At 41.7% G+C, this 25,381-nt stretch overlaps 1 protein-coding gene across 1 annotated transcript in view; it reads right to left on the reverse strand.

The window, feature by feature from the left end:
* Positions 1-25,381, reverse strand: part of MITF (melanocyte inducing transcription factor) — a 96,892-nt gene that overhangs the window by 17,615 nt on the left and 53,896 nt on the right. The window contains exon 2 of the mRNA XM_058031757.1: positions 24,371-24,617. Within this exon, the coding sequence (XP_057887740.1) occupies positions 24,371-24,617 (247 nt within the window). The remainder of the gene's footprint in view (positions 1-24,370; positions 24,618-25,381) is intronic.

Consider the following 25,381-nt stretch of genomic DNA (forward strand, 5'->3'; position numbering starts at 1 on the left):
GCCTACAGATTATTTATACCTCAGAGATACAGCCTAAATCATATACAAATAAGACAGCCTGTTTATAAACACATCATGCAAATAAGATGCAAGAAAAGAAGTGTTTCATTTCAGATCAATCACTGTCGTCAGCAACAGCTATTTCTGTATTTAAGATAAGCTTCTCAGCACTTAGGAATTTTTTACATACAAAATATGAAAATCCTCATACTGAACAACTGTTGCACACTAAATAAGCAAGAGAAGAAAGGCCATTTTGTTTTCTTATTAAAATTTTCCACCATATCCTGGAAACTCTTTGTCGCCTTTCATTGATCATTTAAGTTATTATCGGAAGCTAGAAATCAATCCAAAATATGGCAAAACACTGAGAACTTATCTTGCTTTAAAATAATTCTATTAAAGTGACTTTTGCTGTTACAAGTGACCCCCACTTATAGGAATGAAAGGAATTAAATAAAGCACCCAAGACACCAGAGGAAAAGGGTCTCCTATACACTGTACACCTTCTTAGCAACAGGTTTTAAAATAAGTCTCCAATAACAACTCACCTGATAATGGTTATACTCAAGCATTTCCAGCATGCTACCTAGAGGTTGCAAGAGAAGCGACTGCAATATCCTCTGTCTATGCTACTCCAGTTTGAGGGATCCACATATGGAAGCACAACAAACCCAGGAAGAGCAGAAGAAACTTGATGGCCACTGCTCAGACTTTTAGTAACCTATGCTAATTAGCCATGCAAGTGGACAAACAAACAGTTCACACAAGGCCTCCTCTTGGAAGTTATGCAAGTTTAAGTTAAGCTCTAAGTATTGGTATTTTTTTTCCCCTGGCTTTGATGTCATGCTTTTTCATAAACATAAAAGGACCTTTTAAAGTGATGGGCTATCAAAGTCAGATTGACAGTTCGCTCAAGGCTAATTCGCTATTCAGCTTTCGTTCCAGTCCTACTAACACACAATGGTAGTTTTCTTTAGCAGTAAGGTTAAAAGTTTTTAAGTATAGAGCAAGAAATAACTGAATAAATGCCCTATGAGTCTAACACATATTCCCTGGCAGTGGGTGCCCTGGATAAACCACAGGGCTCTGCAGTCCTGTCCTCAGTTTCCCAGCACAACCCAGGACGCACAGCAGAACGTGAAGCACCTGAAAAAGCTCTACCCCATCCTCAGCTTCCCTGGTGCTTCAAAGTCATTAATTCTGTCTCAATCTAGAGTTGCAAGAAGTTTTCCCATTCAGGAATGGCTAACAAAGGGCTAATGCATGTTCCAACTGCACTTATCTGCACTTGGGCACAGTCCCTACACCTTCCAGAACCTACTTTTTCTTTCTATCCAGCTCCTCAAGAAGTCTGTACTCAAACACATAAAAACTGCCCTAACGGCATTATTTTCTGAAGTCTGAGCTCACAGGGAAGCACATTAAGATAGCATTTCTACAACGTTTAATTTGCTTTGTTGCACTTGTATCAACAGACAACACTGTTCTGTGGTAAGTGCAGCACTTTCTCTGTCAGTCCCAAACTGCATTACCAATTTTCCTATCATCAATGCTAAGAGTTACACTATCCAGGTAAGTCTATTTTTCACTAAATTTTCCTCTTCCAAGTAGATGAAGTTGCCAGCAAACAAGTGTTTTTTGTAACACTTATCTTTGAATATGTTATTTTAAAACCAAACTGCCTGACAGAATCTGCACATTCCTTTTCCTCTGCAGGCATCAGGTATCTCTGCTGTTCTCCATCCAAGGATGGAACCGTCTCTCCTCTCTGCACCCATCACTTGTCCATCCTTCACACTCCCAGGAGAGACCCAAAAATCTACATCTCAATCCTGTATCATCAAATACTACATTATTTATAATACATACCAACACATTTAACTGAATCCACTACATATCAAGTTTTGAGACACACACTGCCTAACTGGCAGGATTGTTGTTGGTGAAACACAAACTTATTTCACAAGAACATACTCTCCCTGTGATTTTGTTGTGCTATTCTACATTAAAATATTTTATTTTGTTTCTCAATTAATAATTAATGTTTTAATCATCTGCGCTGCTCTCGGCATGCCAGGGAAGGTAAACTCTGAGATCACATGTCACAAGCTCACACAAGTCTAGTAACGAACCAAAGAACACAGAGAACTGCATTTTCTGCCATTAAGTTGCTCCAAAATGACACGAAGAAGACTTTTGATTCTCTGTTTTGTCACTGGCTGCTCTCTTGAGTTTCCTTAGGAGTTCCATCATGGAAATCTGGTGGGGACTACCCTAATGGACTCCATGCTGTTTGTTGAGAATTTGTCTTTGGCCTAGAGCATCCTATTCTGCAGATTCTACATCAAAGACAACCTAAATGTGCCTTCTTGGGCAAACTCCCCAAATGCCCCAGAGTCACTCTTTAGATAAGCCATAAAGCATTCTTCCTTTTTGACAAAATATCCCATGAGCAAAGAGCTGCAAAAAAACCCCAGAAACCCTACAATGAAATTCCACAACCCTGAACTTGAAACCGTGAATAAAAGCTTTGAATTAAGATCTAATTTTGGTCCTCAGCCCCTTCTAGCATTTTGGGTGAAGAATAGTTCCTGTTGTTCGTCCAAATTCATGAGACACAAAGTGCAAGATGACAAATTATTGGTTTGGATACACTTCCTAAGAAATGTGATTGAATAAGGACATTAAAGGGAAAATAAACCCACTTGAAACCAAATCCTCTGGATCTCCAACCCTCTATCTCCAGCAATCTCAACCAAAGTGTTGCTGTAATGTTATTCAATTGAGCAGAACATTGGGTTTTGGGCATTTTGGTATTGACAAACAAAAAGTAATGTAAGAATTATTATTATCATCTGCAGAACTTCAGAAATTAGTTAAGACAAGACGGCAAAAAAGATAAATTTATCACAGCATAGTAACACAAGAATTTGGCTACAAGAGTAAAACACTGCCTCAGAAGCAGAGCCCCAAATCTGGTTCAGTTGCAGAAGAGCCCTCAATGCCAGCTCAGCAGCATCTCCCCCTCTCCATGGGCTGGCCCCAGCATCAGGCACTGCTGCACTGAGTCTGTCAGCCACTCAAGCTCCATCTGCTCTGCCATGCTGGCACCGAGGAGGATCTCTGCTCTTCAGACGAAGCACAGAGAAAGGCACTAGAAAGAAACCAACCTGACTGCACCCAGGTGTAACCCAGCTCAGGCCTACAAGGCTAGAAAAGGGTTGGATTGAGCCACCCTGATTACTCAGCGCTCATCCCTCACACTTTGGAATGCCCTGGAGAACAACATTATCTGGAGCAGGGGAAAGGCTTTCAAATACCTTCACTCATCTTGAAATCTGACTGCTAATTCCAGTGCATACATCCAGTTCAAGTATCTGAGTAGCTGCCTATTTTCTTCCACATCATGGAAAGAACAGTAATAACCCATATAAACAGAGCAGGTTTCCCAGCCCTTGGGTCTGGTATCAATCAAGCAAACATTTAATCAACGATTTTCACTAGCTTTAAGCACACAAACCATATCAGTGGGAATTTTAGGTGTATGTCAGATGACATTCTTCAGAATCCACATTACATTACACATAAATGACAGAACCTCTGAGCAGACCCACACACTTCCTTCAGTTTCCAAAAGTAAAAATATTTCCTGTTAAGTGATCAAGGACTCAGGAATTTAAACACAAAGCATAGCTGTGTGCTTAAGCACAAAGCACATGGCTCAAGTAGTTCCTCTGCATGAAGCCAACACAAACAACTGAAACAATACTGCTGATACTTGCTCCTTCTGTCGAGTCTTGCTGGGAATCACTCAGACTTAAATTTACTAATGACTTGCTAATGATGGCAAGAACTTGGAACAGCGCTGCAGTAACCAAATTCCTTCTGGAGATGCACCCAGGAGAGCTCACTCCTGGGCAGGCACAGGCCAGGGCAGCCTAATGGCTTGGCAAATGTGTTTTGCACAGTGTCATCCAGAAATTAAATGGCTAACAATAAAAACTAACGGGACTTACACCAGGATAAAAATATTTAATGAACTGTGGCATTACTACCACTTGTCCTCTAGGAAAGCTTCAAGGTCACAGAATCATAGAAATATTTAGGATGGAAAACACCTCTAAGACCATCAAGTTCAGCCATAGCTGGGAGTCAATTAATTGCTGTAGGCTCAAGCTTTGAGTGTCTGGTACATCTGGATGAAGGTAACCAGGCTCAGGGAGTTGGTCTGGGTTACTTACACACTCCTGCATTTGTCCTTGCACAGGTTTGATTTCTCTGCAATGGGTAAATTCTGGAAGCAAGCACAAACCCAGCAGGTCTTGTGCTGAGAGTACTTCTTGAAGGTGGAACACCAAGAATTGCTTTTCCCATTGCAGTTACTGCTTCAAATCACATCATCTTACTCGACTCATCTCCAAGCACTGCTGCTTTCAAAGCAAAGCTGAAGATGCCCCAAATCCTCTGTTGGGGCAACACAAGTGAGCAAAGGCCACGACAATGCCAGCAGCTCCAGGCTGCCCCACTGTTCTGGCCCCCACGAGCTGGGAAGGAGCATATTCCTGTTCCAAAACGACACAGAAGATTTTTCTCACCAAAAACATCTCTGAAGCTTCCTGTGACAGCAGAGCTGAAGCACTCAATGCTTTATTTAAGCAGGGACATACCAGAGATGTCCAGAGGATAGTGAACCAAGGGGGAGGAAAGGAAGACTCTTCTCCCCACCCCACTCCCCCCACCTTTTTTTTTTCTTTTTTTTTAATTAAAAAGACCATTTGTTTCAAGCAAATTGCCTTAGGACTTACAGTTTACAATTACAAGTAAAATACTTTTGGGTCAGTTTTCTCAGTTCAATAGAACTTTTTGTTGCCTAGACAGCTAAATGTCATGGGATTTTTAAGAAAGGTTAAAATTCTCTGTCATTTAACAATTTACGGTACCCAAAGAAAAATTATACAAAACCACATCCACTGATGTGTTCTGCAAGGGCTCCAGGCTTCAGCTGTGTCCACTGCACAACCATGCCTGTTAACCATGCTAGTCCTGGGCTTCAAAGCTGATTCAACTCATCATTTCCAAGTATAAAGACCCAACAACAGCAGGAACAAGCTATTTTCTAGGACTTTGAAAAAAATAGGGAGCTGTATCAATAAGTGTCTGTTCTTTGTTGCTAGGGGAAAAAATTAGGAGAATGATATCTGAGAAAGATAATCAATTAGTGCCACTTAGAGTAAGAGTGATTTATTCTCCTTAAGTTTTCCAGTAGAGGTTCAAGGTTCTGTTGATCTGTAAAACCATATTCACCATAGGTTGGTCACTAAGTCTGAGAATCTTAAAGACCATAAAACCCCATCAATTAAGTTCATTAATTATTGATCATGGGTTTCACTGCAATGCCAGGAAGTACCCTCCTACCATGAAACTTGGAGAAATCCAAACAACCAGACAATGGTTTAACTCATCCTCAAAGATATCTCCTCACATGCTGCATTCAAACATTAAAAAACAACATCACATTTCCCCCCCTACAGACGTCAGCGGCCTGAAGAAGCTTCACATGAGAAGTTCAGTCCTCTTGCTTTCTGAGACCTTCCCAGTCCTCCAAGATGGAACAGCCACCTCATTCACAAGGTCATCAAAATTAAGTTCATTGGGTTGTGATTCCCCATAAGGCCAACTGTGAGTTTAGTAATAGATGAATCTTTTCAGTTACTTCCCCAGCTGCCATTCTCACCTTACTGCCAAATTTTCTCCAGTACATTTGCTCCCCTTTCTCTTAGCCTATTACCCAGGAAAAATGGCCAGAACAACACTGACCAGAAAGCCCAAGAGCAAGAAAAGGATGAAAAGTAACTTGTACTGACTGGGGAATGACAACCATGGTGAGCTGACTCCATCATTTCACCTTAGGACACAGCAAACACAAGGAAACTCCATCAGTCAGCAAACAAAACTCTCTGGTTACCTAATTCACCCCAAATCCCTCTGAACTTGAAAACCAAAGCAGATAGGAGAAAGTTATTTAAGATCTGCCATCATGATTGCAGTCTAAGTAAGCGAATCCAACACTCATCTTCAAGCACAGAGTTATGAAAAAGAAAAGGCACATTGTACAGAATTATCATAATTTACACAACCAGGGATTGTTTAGTCCACCACCAAAAATTCCTCTGCGTAATGTGACTTTTCATCCAAGGGAAAGCCATGAAGCAAACAAGAATAAAGTTTTTGTAGATTAGTATTTAAAAACTGTGCTTTAGCTATAGAAGCACATGACAATGGTATCTAAGGAAAATAGATGTACTCATGGAGATAGGAACTGATGCAATTTGCAAGTTAGTGGCCTGCTGGCTGCCATTCTACAAGTGTGGCTTTTAATCAGAATTAGGTCCTTTGAAGTCTTGCTACTTTTCTGTTAGGAAACCAACATTTCAGCTGTTTACTTCCCAACACACATACCATAAATTTTTATTTTATACAGTTTCTGAGAAGATACCAAAAAACACTGCAACATTTTAGGACAGACAAGCAACTGACTCCATAAAATGTCAGGCACAAATATTTTGCCATGATTTTACCTACCCCAGGTGCTTCAGAGGGTAAATATTTTGACTTCACAGGCAACAACAGCAGCCACACAACGACACCTGACACACAAGTTGGAGTATTGGTGCCACCACGGTGAAAAGCTTAATTCAAGCACCACATATTTAGGTCCACTTCTGCCACCCTTCCCTCCCAGAAGGAAGCTGAGAGCACTTGCATCAGCACTAGAGGGGTTTGAGATTACTCACAGTAGGACACCGATGACTCCTCCTCACAGGAATTGTCAAAGATAGACATAAAGTCGCTTCCAAAATCTCTTGCAAGACTTGGCATGGAGATGTGAATTCAAGAGAGAGCATAGTCACAGGACTACAGACATTTCAGCTGCCTGGAAGCCCAAAACCACTTCAGGCAGATGGTCTGGAGCCACCTATTCTGCCAGCTTCCCCTTGCAAAGCCTTCCACAGCCCGAGCACAATCCCCCAGCCCTGCTACAGCCCAAGCAGCACCAGCACAAGAATTACCAGAGCCCTCTAGCACAGATCACTACTGGCTTAAAAGAGTCACATCAGAGGGGTGAAACAATTTGTCCAACCTTATCCTCCTTGAGGGGCTGCCAAGCACGGCGCTGGCCAGGCCAGCTCGGAGCAGCAGTCACGTCCTGGCAGCCTGGGCAGGTCAGTGACATTTCCCAGGGGCGACTGACCCTGGCACTTCTCCAGCCCTCAGTAACCCCTGACAGACCTGAGGGACAGAGCATGGGAGCTCCCAGGTCTGTTGAGATTTTAGCTGACTAGAGATTGGAAAAGTATAAGGTCGAAGTTAATATTAAGTCTTGCATTTGCAAGATAGCGTGTTTTTAAGTTTAACTGTAGTATGATAATAAATAGTGAAAGAAGCATGAGAAAAGAGAGGTGTAACTTCTGAAGAATGAAGAAGAGCTGGTGTTGTGGTGTGTCTAATAGACGGTGTAAATTACAGAATATTCATGAGCTTATTACTTGTTGTATAAGTGTCTGATGCTCTCTTCAATAAACAGAACTTGCTGATAACTCATTTTGAGCCCCGAGTTTTCCCTGCACCTGACAAATGGCTCATCCCCAACAAATAACTCTTTCTGCAACACAGGTCTCCAGTGCCTGTAAGACAGCTGCAAAAATGGGTGTTTTAATGACTTCACTGCATTTCCCAGGGCAGGGAAGAGGTGCAGAACGCTCATCCTCTACCCAGAACAGAGTGCTGCTTAAATCACATCAGCCTTCACATGTGCACAGGGTTTGGAGATTCTGGTTGTATTTCTGGAGCCCCAAACCTGAGAAAGCATGCACTCTGCTATGAAAAAGGAGGAACATGAGTTTCCCCTCAGCTCCTGAGAAGCCCTGAGTATGCAGCTTTCACAAGAGAGAACTGACATCTTTCTCCACACCTGGTTTTGCTCAGGTTGTTCATCCATCACTCATTTGTCAAATGTGAAGAACACAAATGGGACTGGGTAAAGATAAAGGCATCTTTCGTACAAAATGAATAATGGTGAAAATTGAAAGAAGTTTTATAAAAGATGTTGGGTAAAAAGTAACCAGAGCTAAGCTTAAAACAGCAGGAGAGACAGCACATGATGACTTTTAAATGAAACTCCTTATTATCAACTTCCTAGAGATGTAGAGTTATCCATGTGCAGAATGGCACAGGTTATTTGCTTGTCCAGACTTAAGAAATAAAATTCAAGTAGCTTCAAAATTTTAATGCAGTAAATCTACTTTGCCCCTGTAAGATCTTCTCTTAATGTGCCATGCAATGCTGATTTTCACAGGTGAAAATTAACTTAAAATTGGCTATTTTGCCCAAACCATGAATAAAAAGTGTAAGAGTTGGGAAAATCACCCAACCTGTTGCTTTCAGAAATCTTAGAACCTGATACCCTTAAACCTGGTCTCATTTGTCACTATAAGGTTTGTGAAGGGTTGCTCAAATCTATAGCACATGGACACACACCTGTGCCAAGATAACTTCCAGTATTAAGGAGAGTAATTGTTGGCATTTTGGGGCAAAGCAAGAAGAAAGATTGATTTACAAGTCTTTCACATTCACAGCATTAGACTGTGAGAATGAATTGGTGTTCAGAATATTGCCTGTGGGCTACTGAAGTATTTATTTACAAAACTTCAACATTCAGCACTGAAACACAAGAGACGTAAAGATGGCACCAGATCAAAATCTATCAAACACCCAAATGCCACACAGAGAAACAGTTGTATCTTTCTCTTTTTTAAATAAAAGCCATTTGTAAACTCAAATGCAACTCTTGGGTTATCACAGAAAAGAATCTCTTTTTGTGGGCACACTGTATATCAGCAGGACGTCACAGAACAGCTGGGGCTGAAGGGACCTTTAAAGGTCATCAAGCCCAACCTCCACATCTTGTTGCTTACTTGTCCAAAGACATCTACACTTCTGACCTACTTGTCTGGAAAAGATCAAGTGAAAGACTGCTCCATTCACTGCTCACATAATTCCCAGGACACGTTGGGTTGCTCTCAAGGTCGCTTACACAGCACACACCAAGAGCATGCCACCAATCATGACCCCAATGTGAAAACACAAACACACCAAAACCCAAACAGTGCTTGCTGGAACAGCTTTCAACGTCAACTGGAAAGTCTTCCTACCAAAACTTTCAAAGAAGCATCCCAAAATATGAGTGAAAACAATTCTGAAAGGACCATTTATTTTAACAAAGCAATTGGCAACACACTGGCTACAAGCACAAAGGCCACTGGTCCTGGAGCATACCTGTTGGGAGGGGATCTGCTTCACAGCAAACACACCAGAAGCCGCCAGAAGAAGCAAGAGAATGAAGATGGTGTTAATCCAAACCAGTTCTACACTGGTAACACGCCCTGAGCTTCCACACATTACAGCTAATAAAGAAATAGAAAGACTTAGCTGGGCTCTATACCACTTTGCCTACAGCTGAGGATGTCTCATGTCAGCCCCAATGTGGAAGGCTTGAACAATCAGAAGAATAAAGCACTCCAGATACATCCATTTTATTCACACCACTAATATGACCATTAGACACAGCCTAAAATAATAATAAATCGCTGACTTCACTTACATGAAGGAAATGCAAGCTGGCTTACCACTGAACTCCTTGATTTTTATCCTTCTGCTCAACGAGCTGTGCTGTTATTTATTACTGTATTAAAACCTACTGAGTTATAATAAAAGAGTTTCAGTCCCTCAGAGTGCTTGATCATCATGTTTGCTAAGGTAAGATAATCCAAGTCACCTTCATGCAAACTCAACTGGCTCTGATCTGAAGTATTCTGCTAAATACCAGAACAGAGATTTTTTTGAGGACTTTGGCAAGGCACAAAGGTGGGTCACCCCTTGTGTGGAGTAGCATGACTCCTCTCTGGAGAAGAATTAACCCAGGGGGCCAAATTGATGCCACATAGAGCATTCAAACTGAAAGCCACACTGTCAGGGTTACTTTTCAATGATGGTGGCTCTTCCTTGGGATTGGAGTGCTTAAGTCCAACACTTCCATTAAGCAACATCACATCTTTTCTTTCCTGACATGTCACTCACAAAGTAGATGCCAGAGCAGACACCAGAGCAGCCACAAGATTTAAAAGTAACAAGAGTAAGAAATTAAGTAAGCTTATTTCACTCTTCATTTTAAACCCAGAAACCACAATGGAATTTAGTGGTTTAGTTATCTCTTAGCTAAAGGCATGTCACCATAATGATTCTGTAACAGAAGGACATATTTAGGACAAATAGGCATTAGGCTGCATGACCTCACCTCTGCACCCCATAATCTTATTCCCACAACAGTCAGACAGTAGCTGTCAGCTATCAAAAACCAAGAGTAACATGGGCTCATTTATTAAACAAGGATGCCAACAATTCAGCCCTTTAAGATCAAGCTTTACATGCATGGAGCCATGACATCATAATCTATTTTATACCTACAAAAACAAGATACATCCCCTGGCTGATTTTTTAGCCTTCCCCACACCTGCCCCTCCACATCTTCCCCGAGATGAGCTGTTGAAAATCCTCCTCCTCATGGTATTTCACATATGGCAGGCAAATAATTATTTACCCTGTGAAATGAGAAGCTGCTGTCCATACAAATGACCCTCAATGAGGCCAAAGGATGGAGCACGGGCAGGATTTCACTGAAGGAGTGAAATCTTGGACAAAACCCCAGTCAGCTGTCAGGAGCCCTGTTTATATTGCAGTTGTGATAAAGAACTGCACTCAGGTTCATTACTTCCACAGATGTTGCACAAGTGTGTTGCTTATCACAAAAATATGAGGACTGAAAAACAGGTTATATAAAGAGATAGTCTGAAATTCTGCCATGGTGTTTTTCCAACATATGCACAAACCTGTCAGAGCAGCATTTGCAGCATGTGAGCAAATATAAAACCTCCTGCTTGCAAGGGACTGCAAGCTCTTGTTTCTCTCCTGTGTGAAATCCTGTCAAGGTAAGTGTTAGGGCTCTTTCTACAGGACTGAAAGCACATTTTATTACATGACACCAGAAAAATTCCATCTTGCCAAACATCTTACAGAAAACTCTTTTTAATGATTTCATCTGAACTTCAAAAAGCACAAGCCATCGACTCACCAGGGGAGGCACATTCACAAAACACAAAGAGGAGTGTGTGTTATCATTCCAGTTCTCCAAAGGTTAGCTGCAAATATGAAGCACCAAGAAATTCAGAAGCAATAGTTTGTCAGAAGATCAAAATGTCTTTTGAGAGAGAAATTCAGGGCCTGCAGGGCTTGGTCTCAGAAGAATCCTATTTTAAACCGCACTTGACCCGCACAAACGTAACCCTTGAAGTGCTATTGCAAGAACAGCTTGATGTTCACAAGGGGAAACTGGCAAAGCATTTTTCACTAAAGTTGTATTTATGCAAAAAACTGTGCATCTCCTCTTAACACTAAAAAATACAAACATGACATGTACTTCACAACACCCCTCAGATCATTGACTGACAACACACACGAGGTTGTAGCTGCCCAAAGAACTGTATGGGACATAACACAATTCAAGGCAACCAGATGCTAGGGATGCAATTAGAGACTAGATGGAGATTAACTAGATCTTAACTCAGACTTCCCCACCTCCCTTGTCCTTTTTTAAACCTCAAGAATAAACCCATTTTACCATAACGCTACAGGATGGAACAATTGTTTTGATGGTTTTTAATTTGCTTTAAAAATACAATTAAGCTCCCACTGAAGAGTTTATTTTAAATGAAGTTTCAACAGATGAAAAATGAAAATTCAGGATATTTTAACATCTGCTGGAGCCAAGAAGATGCCACTATATCCACCATAGCCAACAATGTGGTCTGAGATGTAGGACCCACAGGTGAATGGTTCAGAACACTATGATGTGTTTCAAGCCACTGGTGTCAGACCAGCTCCAGCCTGCTCTCACAGACTGAACTCCCAGGAGTGGCTGCATAACATGAGGTCTCCTGATTTAATTTCCTCTGACAAGAATCTAATTAATACTCATCAACAGCACTGGCAAAAATAAGCTAGCATGTAATACTTGGGGGCAACTGGGAATTGACTTCAGAACCGTGTTTCTGCTCCACACTGAAAGCAGAGTCAGCCCCAGAAGGTGCCAGGGCTGATGTCCAACTGTTTGTTCTCACCCTGCCACAGCAGCTCCCTGTGACACAGGTGCAGATGTCTGCAGGACCACACCAACAACCCAGGTAAACAAAACCACTAAACTGATTTTTAAAAAGTCACCTTTCTATGGCAGGAGGATCGGCCTAGATGATGTTTAAGGTTCCTTCCAACCCAAATCATTGCAGGATTCCACGCCTGAGTAACAGTCAAAGCTGCTTTTGATTTTTTTCTGAGTTGACTATGTACAGCTGGCAGGAATAGCTACCTGGACATGTTTTCTGGAATTGCAGCTACCAGAGAGGAAAACACAAAGTTGAACTGGGTTCCTCTAACAGTTATCTGCCATTGTTCCCTGGCTCCAGTAGCAATCAGCACATTCCTCACTCTGCATCCAAGGAGGAGCATCCAAACTGTGCTGAGATCATGCAGAGCCACTGAGACCCAACTCAGCCCTTGCAGCCTTTAACCAAGGCAGACAAATGGAATTAACACATTTCCTTGGGGAAGGTGCAAGTTCAGAGAGAAGAATAATCCTGCAGAAGCCCTGGCTGGAAGCTTTCTCCTCATGTCTTAGATCAAACAGTGCAGGGAAAGGCAGAAGGCAATTTGGAACAGTGACCCATGGAGGAAGTGGCACTTTGCACAGAGCCACCACTAATGGCATAAGCAGCACTCCAGAGCAGAAGGAATCACTCCTTCCCACAAAAAGCCAGTGTACAAAAAGGATAAACTCTTTTGAAAAGCCAAAGTAGCATGATTAAATAGTATTTTTCCTTTCACACAGCAAACCATACAGGGCTGAAGCCTTAAGGAATATATGAACTTTGATGTGAATGGAGCCCATTAAGTGCCCTGCAATGAATGGTGCCTGTGGTCCAGAATTCATTTCCTTTTGGAAAGCAAAGAGCACGGAAGGCTTACGATTGCTACGCACAAGTGCTGACTCATTCAAGGTCATTTTATTCCCTCCCTAAACTGTTTCACAAGTACTTCAGCAAAGTATGGTTTTGGTGGCAGTCAGGAAGCAAAACTGTGTATAACAAACGCTTTCAGACAGCTCAATGGACAAGTTTTCAATCAGTAACTTTTGATAATATAGATGATTGCCATGATTTTTTAAACAGAAGTTTCACTCCTCAGAATTTTCGGTTTAACAAGACAAAAATGAACTTTAAAGCACTGTTATAATTAATTTTAAAGCAGCTTCTGAAATGTTAACATTGCTCAACAGAATAGCCCAGATTCACATGAGGCTGTAGCAGAACTAACAGCAGGTCTTCCCCCCCCAGTAAAAACAAGCTGTCTCCCCAAAAGCAGGTTTATCACTTAGATGCTATCAGGACAGAGATGCTGGTTAAGGGCAAAGGCACTCTGGGTCACTGATATTGGTAAACTGGAAAAAGTTTACCAACTGGAAAAAGCTGCCCAAATTGACAAAAAAAAAAAAAAAAAAAAAAAAAAAAAAAAAAAGAAAAGAAAAAAGAAGAAGAAAAAGAAGTCCACACACCTATAGGAAAAACACAAGCAGGCAAGTCCAGCCTGAGGAAGTCAGAAGTAGTCTTAAAATTTAGTGTGTTGCCTGCAGGTCTTGGCATGAGCTTCATGAAGACCTGAGAGAGGCAGACAGGCTGTTTGCTACACCTCAGCCTTCAAATGTCTTCAAGGAAGGGACTAATTTCCAAGAAGAAAACTGCTATTTTCCTCTGACAGAACAGAAAGATTTAATTCACAGCCAGCCATTATGTCTACTAACAAAATTTAGTTTTGGTTTCAATCAGGAACTTCTGGGTGAGTTTTAGGAAGGCGTCCTGAAATACAAGCTTTGATTTGCCTTGCTTAACTTGCAAGCTTCCTCTGAGATGAAAGGAGTGGTTTGGACTGTAGGTCAGGATAACTCCAGGTGCCCCAAGCTCATTCTGGATCCATGGCACAGGCACGGCCTGTGATGCTCCCTGGTGAGCAGATCTGCCCCTCTCTGCACCCAGGAGGAGAGGGAGGATGGACACACAGACAGACACAAGGAGCACATTGTTCCCAGACAGAAAAACCAGCTCTTTGAAACTCTGGTTTCTTCAGACACGCAAGACACGCTCCTGCTGATGTCAGAGTGTCCATGGGGGACAGGACACAGATTCCAGCCAGGTCAGTGACAAAAACATCCCCAGAAGCCAGGGATGCACACAGGAGGGGTGCCCAAAAACAGCTGATGCCTTCTGTGCTCTGCAAGCCACGTTTATTCAGGAACACACTAATATTTGTTACTGTTTCCACAATGGCATCAAATTCTGCTCCAAATGATTTTTCTTTCACTAGCTGACATTTTCTACAAAATCCAGAATTTATGTCACAAAGCAGGAAGGGGGTAGAATTTAACACAGAACAGTTGTGTCTTACATAGCTTTGAGGATTGGGAATGTTCAATAGAAAACATTGTTTTTTAACCTTTTCTAATGTTCTAGTCTTATCTGCTGAAAAAGTTTATTTCTTCTGCTGGACACCAGGAGCAGTTTTATTTAAAAACAGGCAGCTTGCCTTAGTTTTTTAATGCAATAACTATCACATACAGCTTTTTACCTGGTTAATGGATTAAAGGCACCTCTGGGAAAATAAAATACAACAACACAACCAAACAACACGATTAATATAATGTGTCAAAACAGGCTTACAGCTGAGTATTAGCCCTGACTGGTGAAGAGAATAGTTCAGAATGATGAATTCCCTGACAGCTGAGAGCTTTCCCAAGGAATACACAGTCCTGGAAACCGTAATGCCATCTGCTGAGAAATTATGGAAGTGCAGCACTATGAATTACTGTTTAATTACTGTAATGCTGATGTGGAAGTGCCTGCTGCTGGGGACCACGTCAAAAATAATCTGTTTGCATTATATAACTTACACAAGAATTTTCAAACAACTGACTGGAACTTCAACTACTGATATTCAGTAAGTCTAGGACTCAAAGTCACAGAGGTCCATAATAAATATTGTTCCAGTATGTTCTAATAGGATGATGTGTAAAACCCAAACTATTAATTTGGCATGCACACTCTAACTTTACAAAAACTCGTATTAGAATTTTGTTTGTTGGGGTCATTTTGGTTAAAAGATACTTGATTTTCTGTTCTACATCATTACACGCTGGAAAAAACAAACCTAGTTTAAAATCAATTTAACTATTAGAGTTTATTAACAGGTCTCAAAATAATAAATAAGCAGGTAACTGGCATCCAGTGGCAGAACATCCAGTGACAACCTGCAGGGTTGAGCTGTTATCCCAACACCCCAGAGGCCTCCCTGCAACTGTTTGCAGCAGCAAGTTATTTTTATCATTGGTGACAAAAGAATCACTGGCAGAGTTGTATTTCCACAGAGGCCATCACATTTAACATCTTTTTTTATTTATTAATCTGCCAAGTATATAAAAGCAGACACGTAGTTTTGCTGGGTCACAAAAGCATCGATGGAACACAAGATTCCAAGAATAAGCACTACCCCAGGGGATGGAAAAGAGATGGATGGAAGATGAGCAGGAGGATGCTCTTTCTTATTTGCACTGAAACACTACATCCAATTCTGCTCCAAGTGATACTGAGAGGTTCCATGCTCAGAAATTCTTACAGAGGATTCCATCAGCAGGCTGGCACTGCCAGCTTTTCCTCTACAACAGCTTTTCCTGAAACAACAGTTTCAGAGGTGTTGCAACCTAAGTCTGACATGAATTATTAAAGGAAGATTTACAGTAAGCTCATTCTTTCATTCAGGCAGACTGACCCACCCAGGTCTCCTGGCCAGCAAGTGTTGCTGTAACAAACTCCAAGTGGACACTGAGAAACTCTCCCAGACACTGCAAAGGCAGCAGTGCTGATCCAGCGCTGGCCTGAGCCTCTCATTTAACTTCCAAGGAATGCTATTCCCATCTATAAAGAAAAAGAGAGACTGGTACAAGGTTTCCCAAGCAAATACAAACTAGATGAGTTCTGTCCTCTGCTCAGGGAAAATTGCCATTACAAGCAATAAAGAGATGGGTTAATAAAATGGATCATTTTGCTCAAAGAACAAGACACTTAGCTGGCACTCACTTCTGAGAGATAAAGGGTTAAAACAGTTGCCCATTTCCTCAACTGGACAACTACTACTATTGTAAAGTCCTTATTCAGCTGAATTCCATCAGGCCATGCTTTCTTAACACCATCTGACATGTACCTTTTCAAGATCTTGGATTTGTTCCCCTCTTCTCTGTCTCTCAGCAGCAGACACCAGGAATAAATACAACCAAAAAGCCAAATCGTAATCCAAACAAAGTAATATTTAATTATCAAGCTGGGGAGACTGATGACCAGACAGAGCAATTTCTTTTTTATAAAAAACAAAACAAAACACGCTTGCCAGGTCCTTTGCAGACAACACAATACTGGGTTTTGTTTCAAGTTCATAACTTGGCTCTTAAAGTAGTTGATAATGAACCAGCAGGCATTATTTTAAATCAACCAGTTTTATTAAATGAGCCAGAAAGGAAAGAGGCAGGGCTAATTACCAACATTCCTTGATGAATTACCTATCGGTGTGTGGTAAATCTCCAGGCGTCTTTGTCTTTATCCCCAAATTTATCCCTTACTTATTTCTCAAGAGGTTAAAGGACATGGGGCTAATTAAGGAACCAATCCAATGACAGACAGAATCATTCAAGGTAAGGCTGGTTTTCACTCTTTCAAGCTTTTGCATCTCTGCCTGGTACTTCTTAATCTAATTTAAAAAAAAAATTACTGCTGGGGAGAGGGAGGAAAAGTACTAATCTTGTCACGGTCAGGCAGGTTGAAATTGCCATGCAGTGCTGGGCAAAATGCTACATATTTGTAATTTAGCCAATAAGAAATTCCTTAAGCCTCTCTTGAATGGCAGGAATGCCTCCAGCTTGTCACTTTGAATTCATTCACTACACAGGTTCAGCATCTCAGAGAATAATGCTGCCAAACCAGCTGAAGAACTGAAATATTTGTGAGTATACCTAATACCCAACGATTACTTTAAGCAGATCTGAGTTTTCACATTTAAAATTCAAGGCCTATCAAAGGTGTCAGCAGAGGCCCCCCCTGGATCTCCCCCCAGCTCCCACATTTGCCAGCACTGTGTGTGGCTCTGGGCATTATTTTCTGCTAAATTAAGCCATGGCTTCAGCAAACACAACTGCAGTGACCAGCACTCACCCTCCTCTGACAGCCTTGGCTCCAGGAGTAAGGTGGTTATTAAATTCATGTTGCCTGACAAAGGACTTGGTACCAGCTGCTAAAACCTGGGGGCTGTGGAGCCTCATCAATGCTCTTAATACCCACAACTATGGGCACCTACAAATCTTAATCTGCACAAGATTAACTCATCTTCTGCAGGTCCAAAACAGCCAGTGACACGTGGTGAACCATCATTTTCCCAAGGTCTGGTAACTCAGCCAGCAGATAATATGTCTAGACCATAAAAAAAAAAAAAAAAGAGTGCTTTGAAGCTGTAACAGACCGAACTTAGCAAGCTCTCCTTAATTTTGTGGATGTTCCCCTGCCAGTGGGAAGACAGCAAATCCTCAAGACCACCAACTAGGATATAAACCAGCAAGAATTTCCAAGGAGCAATCAGAGCTTGGACCTCCAACTGTCCGCATCATTTTGTCTGAGTATATCCTGATTTCCTCCGTGGCAAATAAGTTATTTCAAACTTCCAGGCAACTACTGTGAACTTGCAAGGCAAGAGCTCTGTGATGAGGAGCAGTTTCTCACCTACTTTCCCCACTCTGCTCACATCATTTTCCCAAGAAATCTTCTCAACCCCAGCAGCAGCACAGTTTGTCCCCCAACTTTGGGAGCTGCATTTTTGTGCCACAACTGAAGAAACAAGATGGAAAATCAGACACCCTTATCAGCAACAACCATTTCCCTCAAGAGCCAAGTGCACACATGTTGCATGCATAGGAAAAGGGCATTTGGGACGAAGGGTGAGAGCAGTGTTTTGCACTAGCAGTCAACCATCAGATACTTGTACACAGAAGTATGTTGCCCCCTTGAATTCCATGCATTTTTAATGTCTAATACCCTGGGTGTTAAGCAAGAGTTTACATTTTACCTCTATTACTGATGCAGACCTTGAGCACTAGTGCTTGTTTTAAAACAGCTTTCAACCCACTGAGTAAGCAAAAGATTTTAGGCCAGAGAGATACTTTTACTTACATGAAAGCTGAAGAGGCAAGGCAGACTTTAGTGGTTCTGTAGCTAAATGCAAGTTCTTCTTTGCTGATGACTTACAGTATGTCACCAAGTGTAAGTAACCTTAGTTTAAATGCTTTATCTGCAGCTCACCAAGACTTAGTCTGGCAAATCACTTGTCTAAGTTCTTGATTAGAAATACACACCAGGCTTACCTAACACACCAGTACACACTACTATCTACCATTGTCAGGTGAGATTAAATTAACTTTGAATCAGATAAGCATGTCCACAAACACATTTGGTGGGGCAGGCACTGCCACGTATCTATCTTGCCATCCCATTGTTCTGTTCTTCAGAACTGTGAGATAAGTCCTGCACACAATGAAGTCTTATGGTAATTATTACACCAAGAACACAAGTGCCAGCTGCTGAGCCTTCCCTGCCAGGCAGAGCTTCCACAGGTCAATCTATGGAATAAGCACCTTAAAAAAAATAGGAGAAAGTACTTTTTTTAATATATGCCCAACAGTCATTAACATCAAATGGAAGAAATGCTTGGCATTCCAAAAATGAAGAAATACAGTGTTTCTGATGCAGGGATTATCGTGGTGGCACATTTAAAGTCTGAGTGAGTGATGACATGAGGGTGAAGGAGAGAGGCAAGGCTGGCTGCCTGCACTCCTGTCCACTCAGAAAAAGTGGGAACACAAAAAGATGAGCACAAACTGCAGCAATGGGATGGCCCTGAGCAGAAGACAACCACACCCACTCTGGTATCAGCAGCAATCAGCCCACAGCACTGCCATGAGGTGGGCAAAGATCTTGGAATAACAAAGCAAGAGAGGGAATCCAGTACACAGGATTGGGCTCTAGGCTTTGCTCAGGACAAGAAAGAAAGGCCATGATGAAATTCTGGCACCAAAAGAGCGATTAATATCTACTGTGAGGACATAAACCCAGGCAGTTTAGCAGGGGGAATCCAAAGTGAGGGCTTCAGTGGCAGACAAATTTTTTGAATATTTCACATATTATAAGCATTGTTGTATGGAGATAGACTATTAAAATGCCTTAAGGAGAAACATTAAAACTGAGTTTGTGGCTTATGCTTCCATACATATGTTTTAGATACATATATATACATAATATACATGTGTATATTTTGGGGTGAACTGCCCTATTAGCAAGGGCTGGCAGTATATGCACAAGTAGAGATTTTTGCCCAGAAAGCAGAGACCTCAACATGTAGATCCCCAAAGCAGGACCCTGGAGCAAGGGAACTGTTTTCTTATTCTCCAAAAACAAGCTAAAAGGGGATGAAATGGACCTGCTGGTGAGGAGACCTGCTTTTACCTTATCACCTGCAAAGCATTTATGCAGCTCTCCAAAGATAACTGCAGGTTCCCACTGCAGCCCTGGAGGCTGATCTTGGCAGTAGTATCAACCATCTCCCATCTGTGCCAAAGAAGTTATATTCTACAAACCCCAAAGGCAGATAAAGAAGGAGAGAGAGGTGTAAGAAGTCCAGCAGATTTCTGTCATGCTATGTACTTGGTGTGACAACACTCAGGAGGAAGGGGATGTGCAGCAACCTCATCCCTGGGAGTATTTGCATCCAGCAGCAGGGACAGGGACCCAGAGCACATCCCCAGTTTAGGTTCCATCAGCCTGTGACCTGGTGCATCACATCAGAACCATGACAGCAAGTGTCACATCCACGCACCGAGGAACGCCAACAAGCACCATGGAGGGCCAGAGGGAAGAAATGTTCACCCTTCACTTTCCACCTTCCATCTGCTTAGTGAGACATGCAGAGGGCTGGGTGTCAGCTGCCCACCAGAAATGTTTTCAATCCTGCAAGAACTGGTAATATTTTCAGTGGAACTGATTTGCAATTTCTGTGGGCCGGTGCTGGCCATGAGCCGCCTGTGCTGCCTCCTGAGGATGCTCCTGCTCCATGGAGGGGACACACACCAACCTGTGCTGCCTCCTGAGGATGCTCCTGCTCCATGGAGGGGACACACACCAGCCTGTGCTGCCTCCTGAGGATGCTCCATGGAGGGGACACACACACCAACCTGTGCTGCCTCCTGAGGATGCTCCTGCCCCCATGGAGCACACACACCAGCCTGTGCTGCCTCCTGAGGATGCTCCTGTGCCCCTCTCCAATGGAGCACACACACACCAGCCACAGATTCTGCAGTGCCACACTGGCTTTTGGACAGGTAGGTTCAAAGGATTTAGGGGATTGTGTCATACTTCTACACAGTAAGCTTGATCCAAAAATCAGGCAAAGCTATACAAGTCACATAGCACAGCAACAATTCTGTTTTAAAATGAACTTTTTGCAAAGATGCTAATCCTTTTAAATATAAATAAATAAAAACATAAGGAATGGGTCCTTATGGGACCCATGCGTCCTTATGGGAACCCATCCTTAATGGGATTTACTAGGGCTTGAAACTACTCCAATAAATATTTTTTTATGTTATATTCCTATTTCCAAGGCAGAGAAAGAAGGTGAGTTACAGCAGAAGCAAAGAATTCCTGGTGACATGTCTCTGTAGTGCTGGAGATGGATGAGAAGGTGCTCAAAGACAAACCAGCCCAGGAAGCCAACCCCAGCTCTGCAGAAGGATAACCACAAGCTGTAACAAATCTTCCTTTTGCTATCAAAGTTGAAGGGATACTGTTCCAAAAGCATCAAATCCACTCTCAGACCATCTCTTAATTAGGCAGCACAAAGCAATGCAAAATTCGAATTCCAGCAGGTCATCTCCTACCTTGCCAAGCTACATTACTTGGCAGAAGAGTGATGCAATGAGAAGTCATTACTCAAGAAAATGAAATCCAATTTATTCACATGGCCTTGAGCATAAAATGTTATGCAATTTGGAGATGCCTATGCAACGTGACATAGATTAGTACATATTTCTCTTTCTGTATTGTTTCTAAATGGACATCTTGAAAACAAATATAAAATCCAAGCTCATTAACACCTCTGGCTTCTTTTTAAATCAGTCATTCTGAATTACTATCCTCAGATATGCAAGTATTATTCTCCTTCTCACACTGTGAGATATGGGTGAAAGGGCAAGTCACACAACATAATTAAAACCACTAAACACTGACAAATTCAACAGGCTTAGAGTGGAATTTTTTGATGCAAAGTACCAAAACAAACAAGCAAGCAAACACAACAAAACCAGCTGCTAGATTTGGTGTTGTTTGTGAAGTAACATTGAAAAAGATCACTTTTAAACAAAGTTGCCTTGCAGGTTAAAATTCCTGAAATTGTAAAAAATCCCTTTTTTTTCTATCTCGTTGTTTAAGGTCACTAAATTCAGACCATATGGATAGTAAAGTTAGCAACTTAGCTCCCTATTTATCTATTAAAACTTCTGTACAGCTCATATGGAAAATTTGTCTACAGCTAAAAAACAACTGAAGTGTAAAAAGCAGCTGCAGGGAAATGATGTCACTGCAGCCAGAGCTGGCTGTCAGCACACTGGCACCAGGAAGATCCTGAGTTATTGTTAATCTCAGCTTTTGAGCCAAATATCCTATTTGGAAAAACAAATCAAAAAAAATAAACCCCAAAACAATCCCCCCCAAAAACCACAAAGAAAACTATATGGATCTGTTGCCAAATCTCACTCTCACTGAAGCCTCAGTGGTAATTTTCAGGAAGATCATGACTTCAAACCTGGCATTTTGTACTAATTTCTTTTTGTACAGAACTGGCCCACTATTATGAGTGTAAATGGGTGCGTCTTTCAATGCTTTTCTCCACCAAAAACACAAGCAGCAAAGCCATGCAAAGCAGCTTTGCTGCTTTCCTCAGTTTTGCAGTTTTTATCTCCTCTCACAGGCAGAGTCCCAGAGGACTTCTTTTTGCTGATTTTGACTGTTACTTATGGAAATGTAGGTGATGAGAAGACAGACATTTTTGGTCCAGCAGGTTGCTGATATTTCCACGACTATAACCTTCAAAATGGAATTCCATTGCCAAAAGGTAGCTGTTGCCAGTAACTAGTTTTATTTTACAAATTGCTTAAGGACATATTCTCCTAATGTTTTATTATACGTGGTCATGCACTCTTATTTGGGCTAAAGAGAAGTGTCCTAACTCTTTCCAGGAGAACCTTCTCCATCAGAGGGAAATGGGGAACAAATTTTGGAATCCTAAGGGACAAGGGTTCAGGTTCAAGTCCTGTGGGTGAAGCTTCCCAGCAATGCTTCAGCAGGTTACAGCTTTGCACACAGATCCTGTGACAAGCCAGGTCCCAGGAACCCCATTTGCATCACCTTTTGGCTGCAGAGATTTCTGAAGTTTGTCCCTCAGAAATCAAGGGCTGCCTTCCCTCCTCTCCCATAGAAAGAGGCATTTGTAAAATGAACAACAATGACAACTGCAAATGCTTCTTCAAGATGTTATATTCCTTCCTTATCAGTAAAGTATCATCAAAAAAGTAAACACTTTCCGACAAGTTTTCACAGTACTTGAAAAATACCCTAAAACTCATATTTTAACAGATTAGGATGAAAGGATGTAAAAAACGTAATGTAAGTATATATGTAATAAACATATATAAGTAATATATGTTTATTTAGCTAGTTGCATCACAAAAAAACCCCTATTTCATAGCACCTACACATCTGCTGGACCCAAATTATAACTACAGCCATAACCTGGAAACAAGCTGAAGAAATTATTATATACAAACATCGTGAGTAATACACAAACATTAGACAAAACAATTCTTCCCAGACAATTTCAGACTCCTTACTATAGACATATGCTCACATGTTCAAAGAATATTATATTTAATTTTTAATGGAAATGTGTGTTTATGGAGAAATAAAATTCAAAATTCAACTGCTGCCTTTTTGCTCCTTGATCACATACTGGATTATGACTCTACGATCCCAAATCAAGTGTTAGTTTTAGTGCTGGCAACACAACATCATAATGCAGATTCAATAAATAAAAATATCTGATATTTTCCCTATAAACCTGTCACACAGACCCCCTCAAAATCCTGAGCCAGCAAGTCTGTTTTAAAACTGAATTTCTGACTGCATATCATCGGTATACAACAGCAAAAAGCACAACATGAGCGGTTTGTCACCAAGCTCAGCTAACTTATGTGGTAAGAATATGCTCACTGACTAAACAACAAACTGTAATAAAAAGATCCAGCAATAATGCAGAGCAAACTCTACAAAACTGCTGAAAATTGTATTTTCATGAAATATGTCAGCAAACTTCTCCAGAACATTTGACATTGTTTTACTCACACATTTCACGGTGCTTCAGCCTACTTGAATTGAAGCAGTGCGTGAAATTATCTCTTTTCTTATAGCTGTGCACGTTTTTCCCTGAGTAATTAGCAAGCTACATGCCCTTTGACAGAGGGACACTAACAAGCTCCTACAGTTTCCAGTGGGACAAGGAATCCAAAGCTACTAATAGCAAACAAGTCATTTAAACAAAAAAAGGATTACAAAGACTCGTTGCAAGTAGCTGGAAACTCACCCATATTTCAGATTAAGGCTTTCTGAGGAACTCTTTTGTAAAGAGTTTTGACTGCCATCTTACAAAACTATTTCATCGTTTTCCTTTATAAACCAAAACATGGATTTGTTATCTACTAATAATTTCTTCGTATTGAAAGTAATTAAGCATTAGAAAGATGGAGAAGCGTTTTCCAAACGGAAAATGACGGAAAACTCAGTTTTGTTACAAAACCTCCCTCCGGCGATCTCAAAGTTGAAAGAAAACAAAAGTTATACAAACTTTTTTTTAAAGTTTTTCCACTTTTTGCTACCAGGCCAACAAAACAAGCTGCAAACTAAGCCAGAGAGCAGCTTATATGCAAAAGGTGGTTGCCGAAAACGCTTAGAACCACGTCCTTGTTAAACAAAGCGGATTTTGAGGAGCTCCTGAGCGGAAAGGTGCGTACCTTGAGGACCTCCATGGGCACCTGGGTGGCAGGGGGCAGGCTGGTGGGCACGCTGACGTTGATGGCAGGTGTCTGGCTCACGGGCACTCGCTGCTGCATGAATTGGGCTGCCTGCTGCTTCTGCTGCTGCTCCCGACGCTCCTGCTCCTGCATCTGCTCACGCATGAGCTGCTGTCGGAGCAGGATTCGTGAGGTCATGCTGGAGGAGCTTAAGGGAGGCTTGGAAGCGCCAGGATGCTCGGAATTGCTGTGGGAAGACCAGAGAAAGACAGCTCAGCTTCCACCAAGCGGGATGGCAGCTCTGGGGGGCCAGAGCTGGTGCAGTTACGGGGGAACGTGGGGCGCGATGGGTGAGGATCCGCGGCTCCGCGCAAAGGGAATTTGGAGTTGACCTACTGCAGGTACTCAGCAGCCACCTTAGGCTGCCTTAACCTGACTGCAGCCAAACCATTCCCCAAACACCAACATCCAGCTGTAAAGAGCCATTTGCTCCTTCAAATTTTACAGCAACCGCCCACGAGAAAAACAAATGCGTTTATAGACAGTAGTAGGCACATTTATTCCTTTTTCCTTAGTAATAAACAGCTGAAGCAAGTCTAATGATTGGTATGGATAATACTCCAGTCCTAACTCAAATTAAAGTAAATCTACCTCTCCCATGAAAACATGACAAAACATAGTTCAGTTATTTCCTGCATAATGCTACTTTAGGGTTGGGCTTGCTGGCAGTGACTTTTCAGCGTCAGAAAAAAAGATCTCTACCAAAAACTCAACTATCACCCCAGGCCTACCACCATCTTCTGAGCACTTCCAGATACAAAAGCCAGGCAAAATAAACAGTAACAGCTTTATTCCAGTCACACTTTACAAAGAGCAACAGGCTGGCCCAAGCCAGCAGACAGCTCAGCTTTACCACCTAAGAGACATTTCTACACCATTGGCAAACAGACCATAGGACTTCACCATGGACACTTTCTAGAGCAACTCATCATTTTTTTAGCCTGCACAACC

This window comes from Melospiza georgiana, chromosome 11 (assembly GCF_028018845.1).
Source record: "Melospiza georgiana isolate bMelGeo1 chromosome 11, bMelGeo1.pri, whole genome shotgun sequence".
NCBI classification, from domain to species: domain Eukaryota; kingdom Metazoa; phylum Chordata; class Aves; order Passeriformes; family Passerellidae; genus Melospiza; species Melospiza georgiana.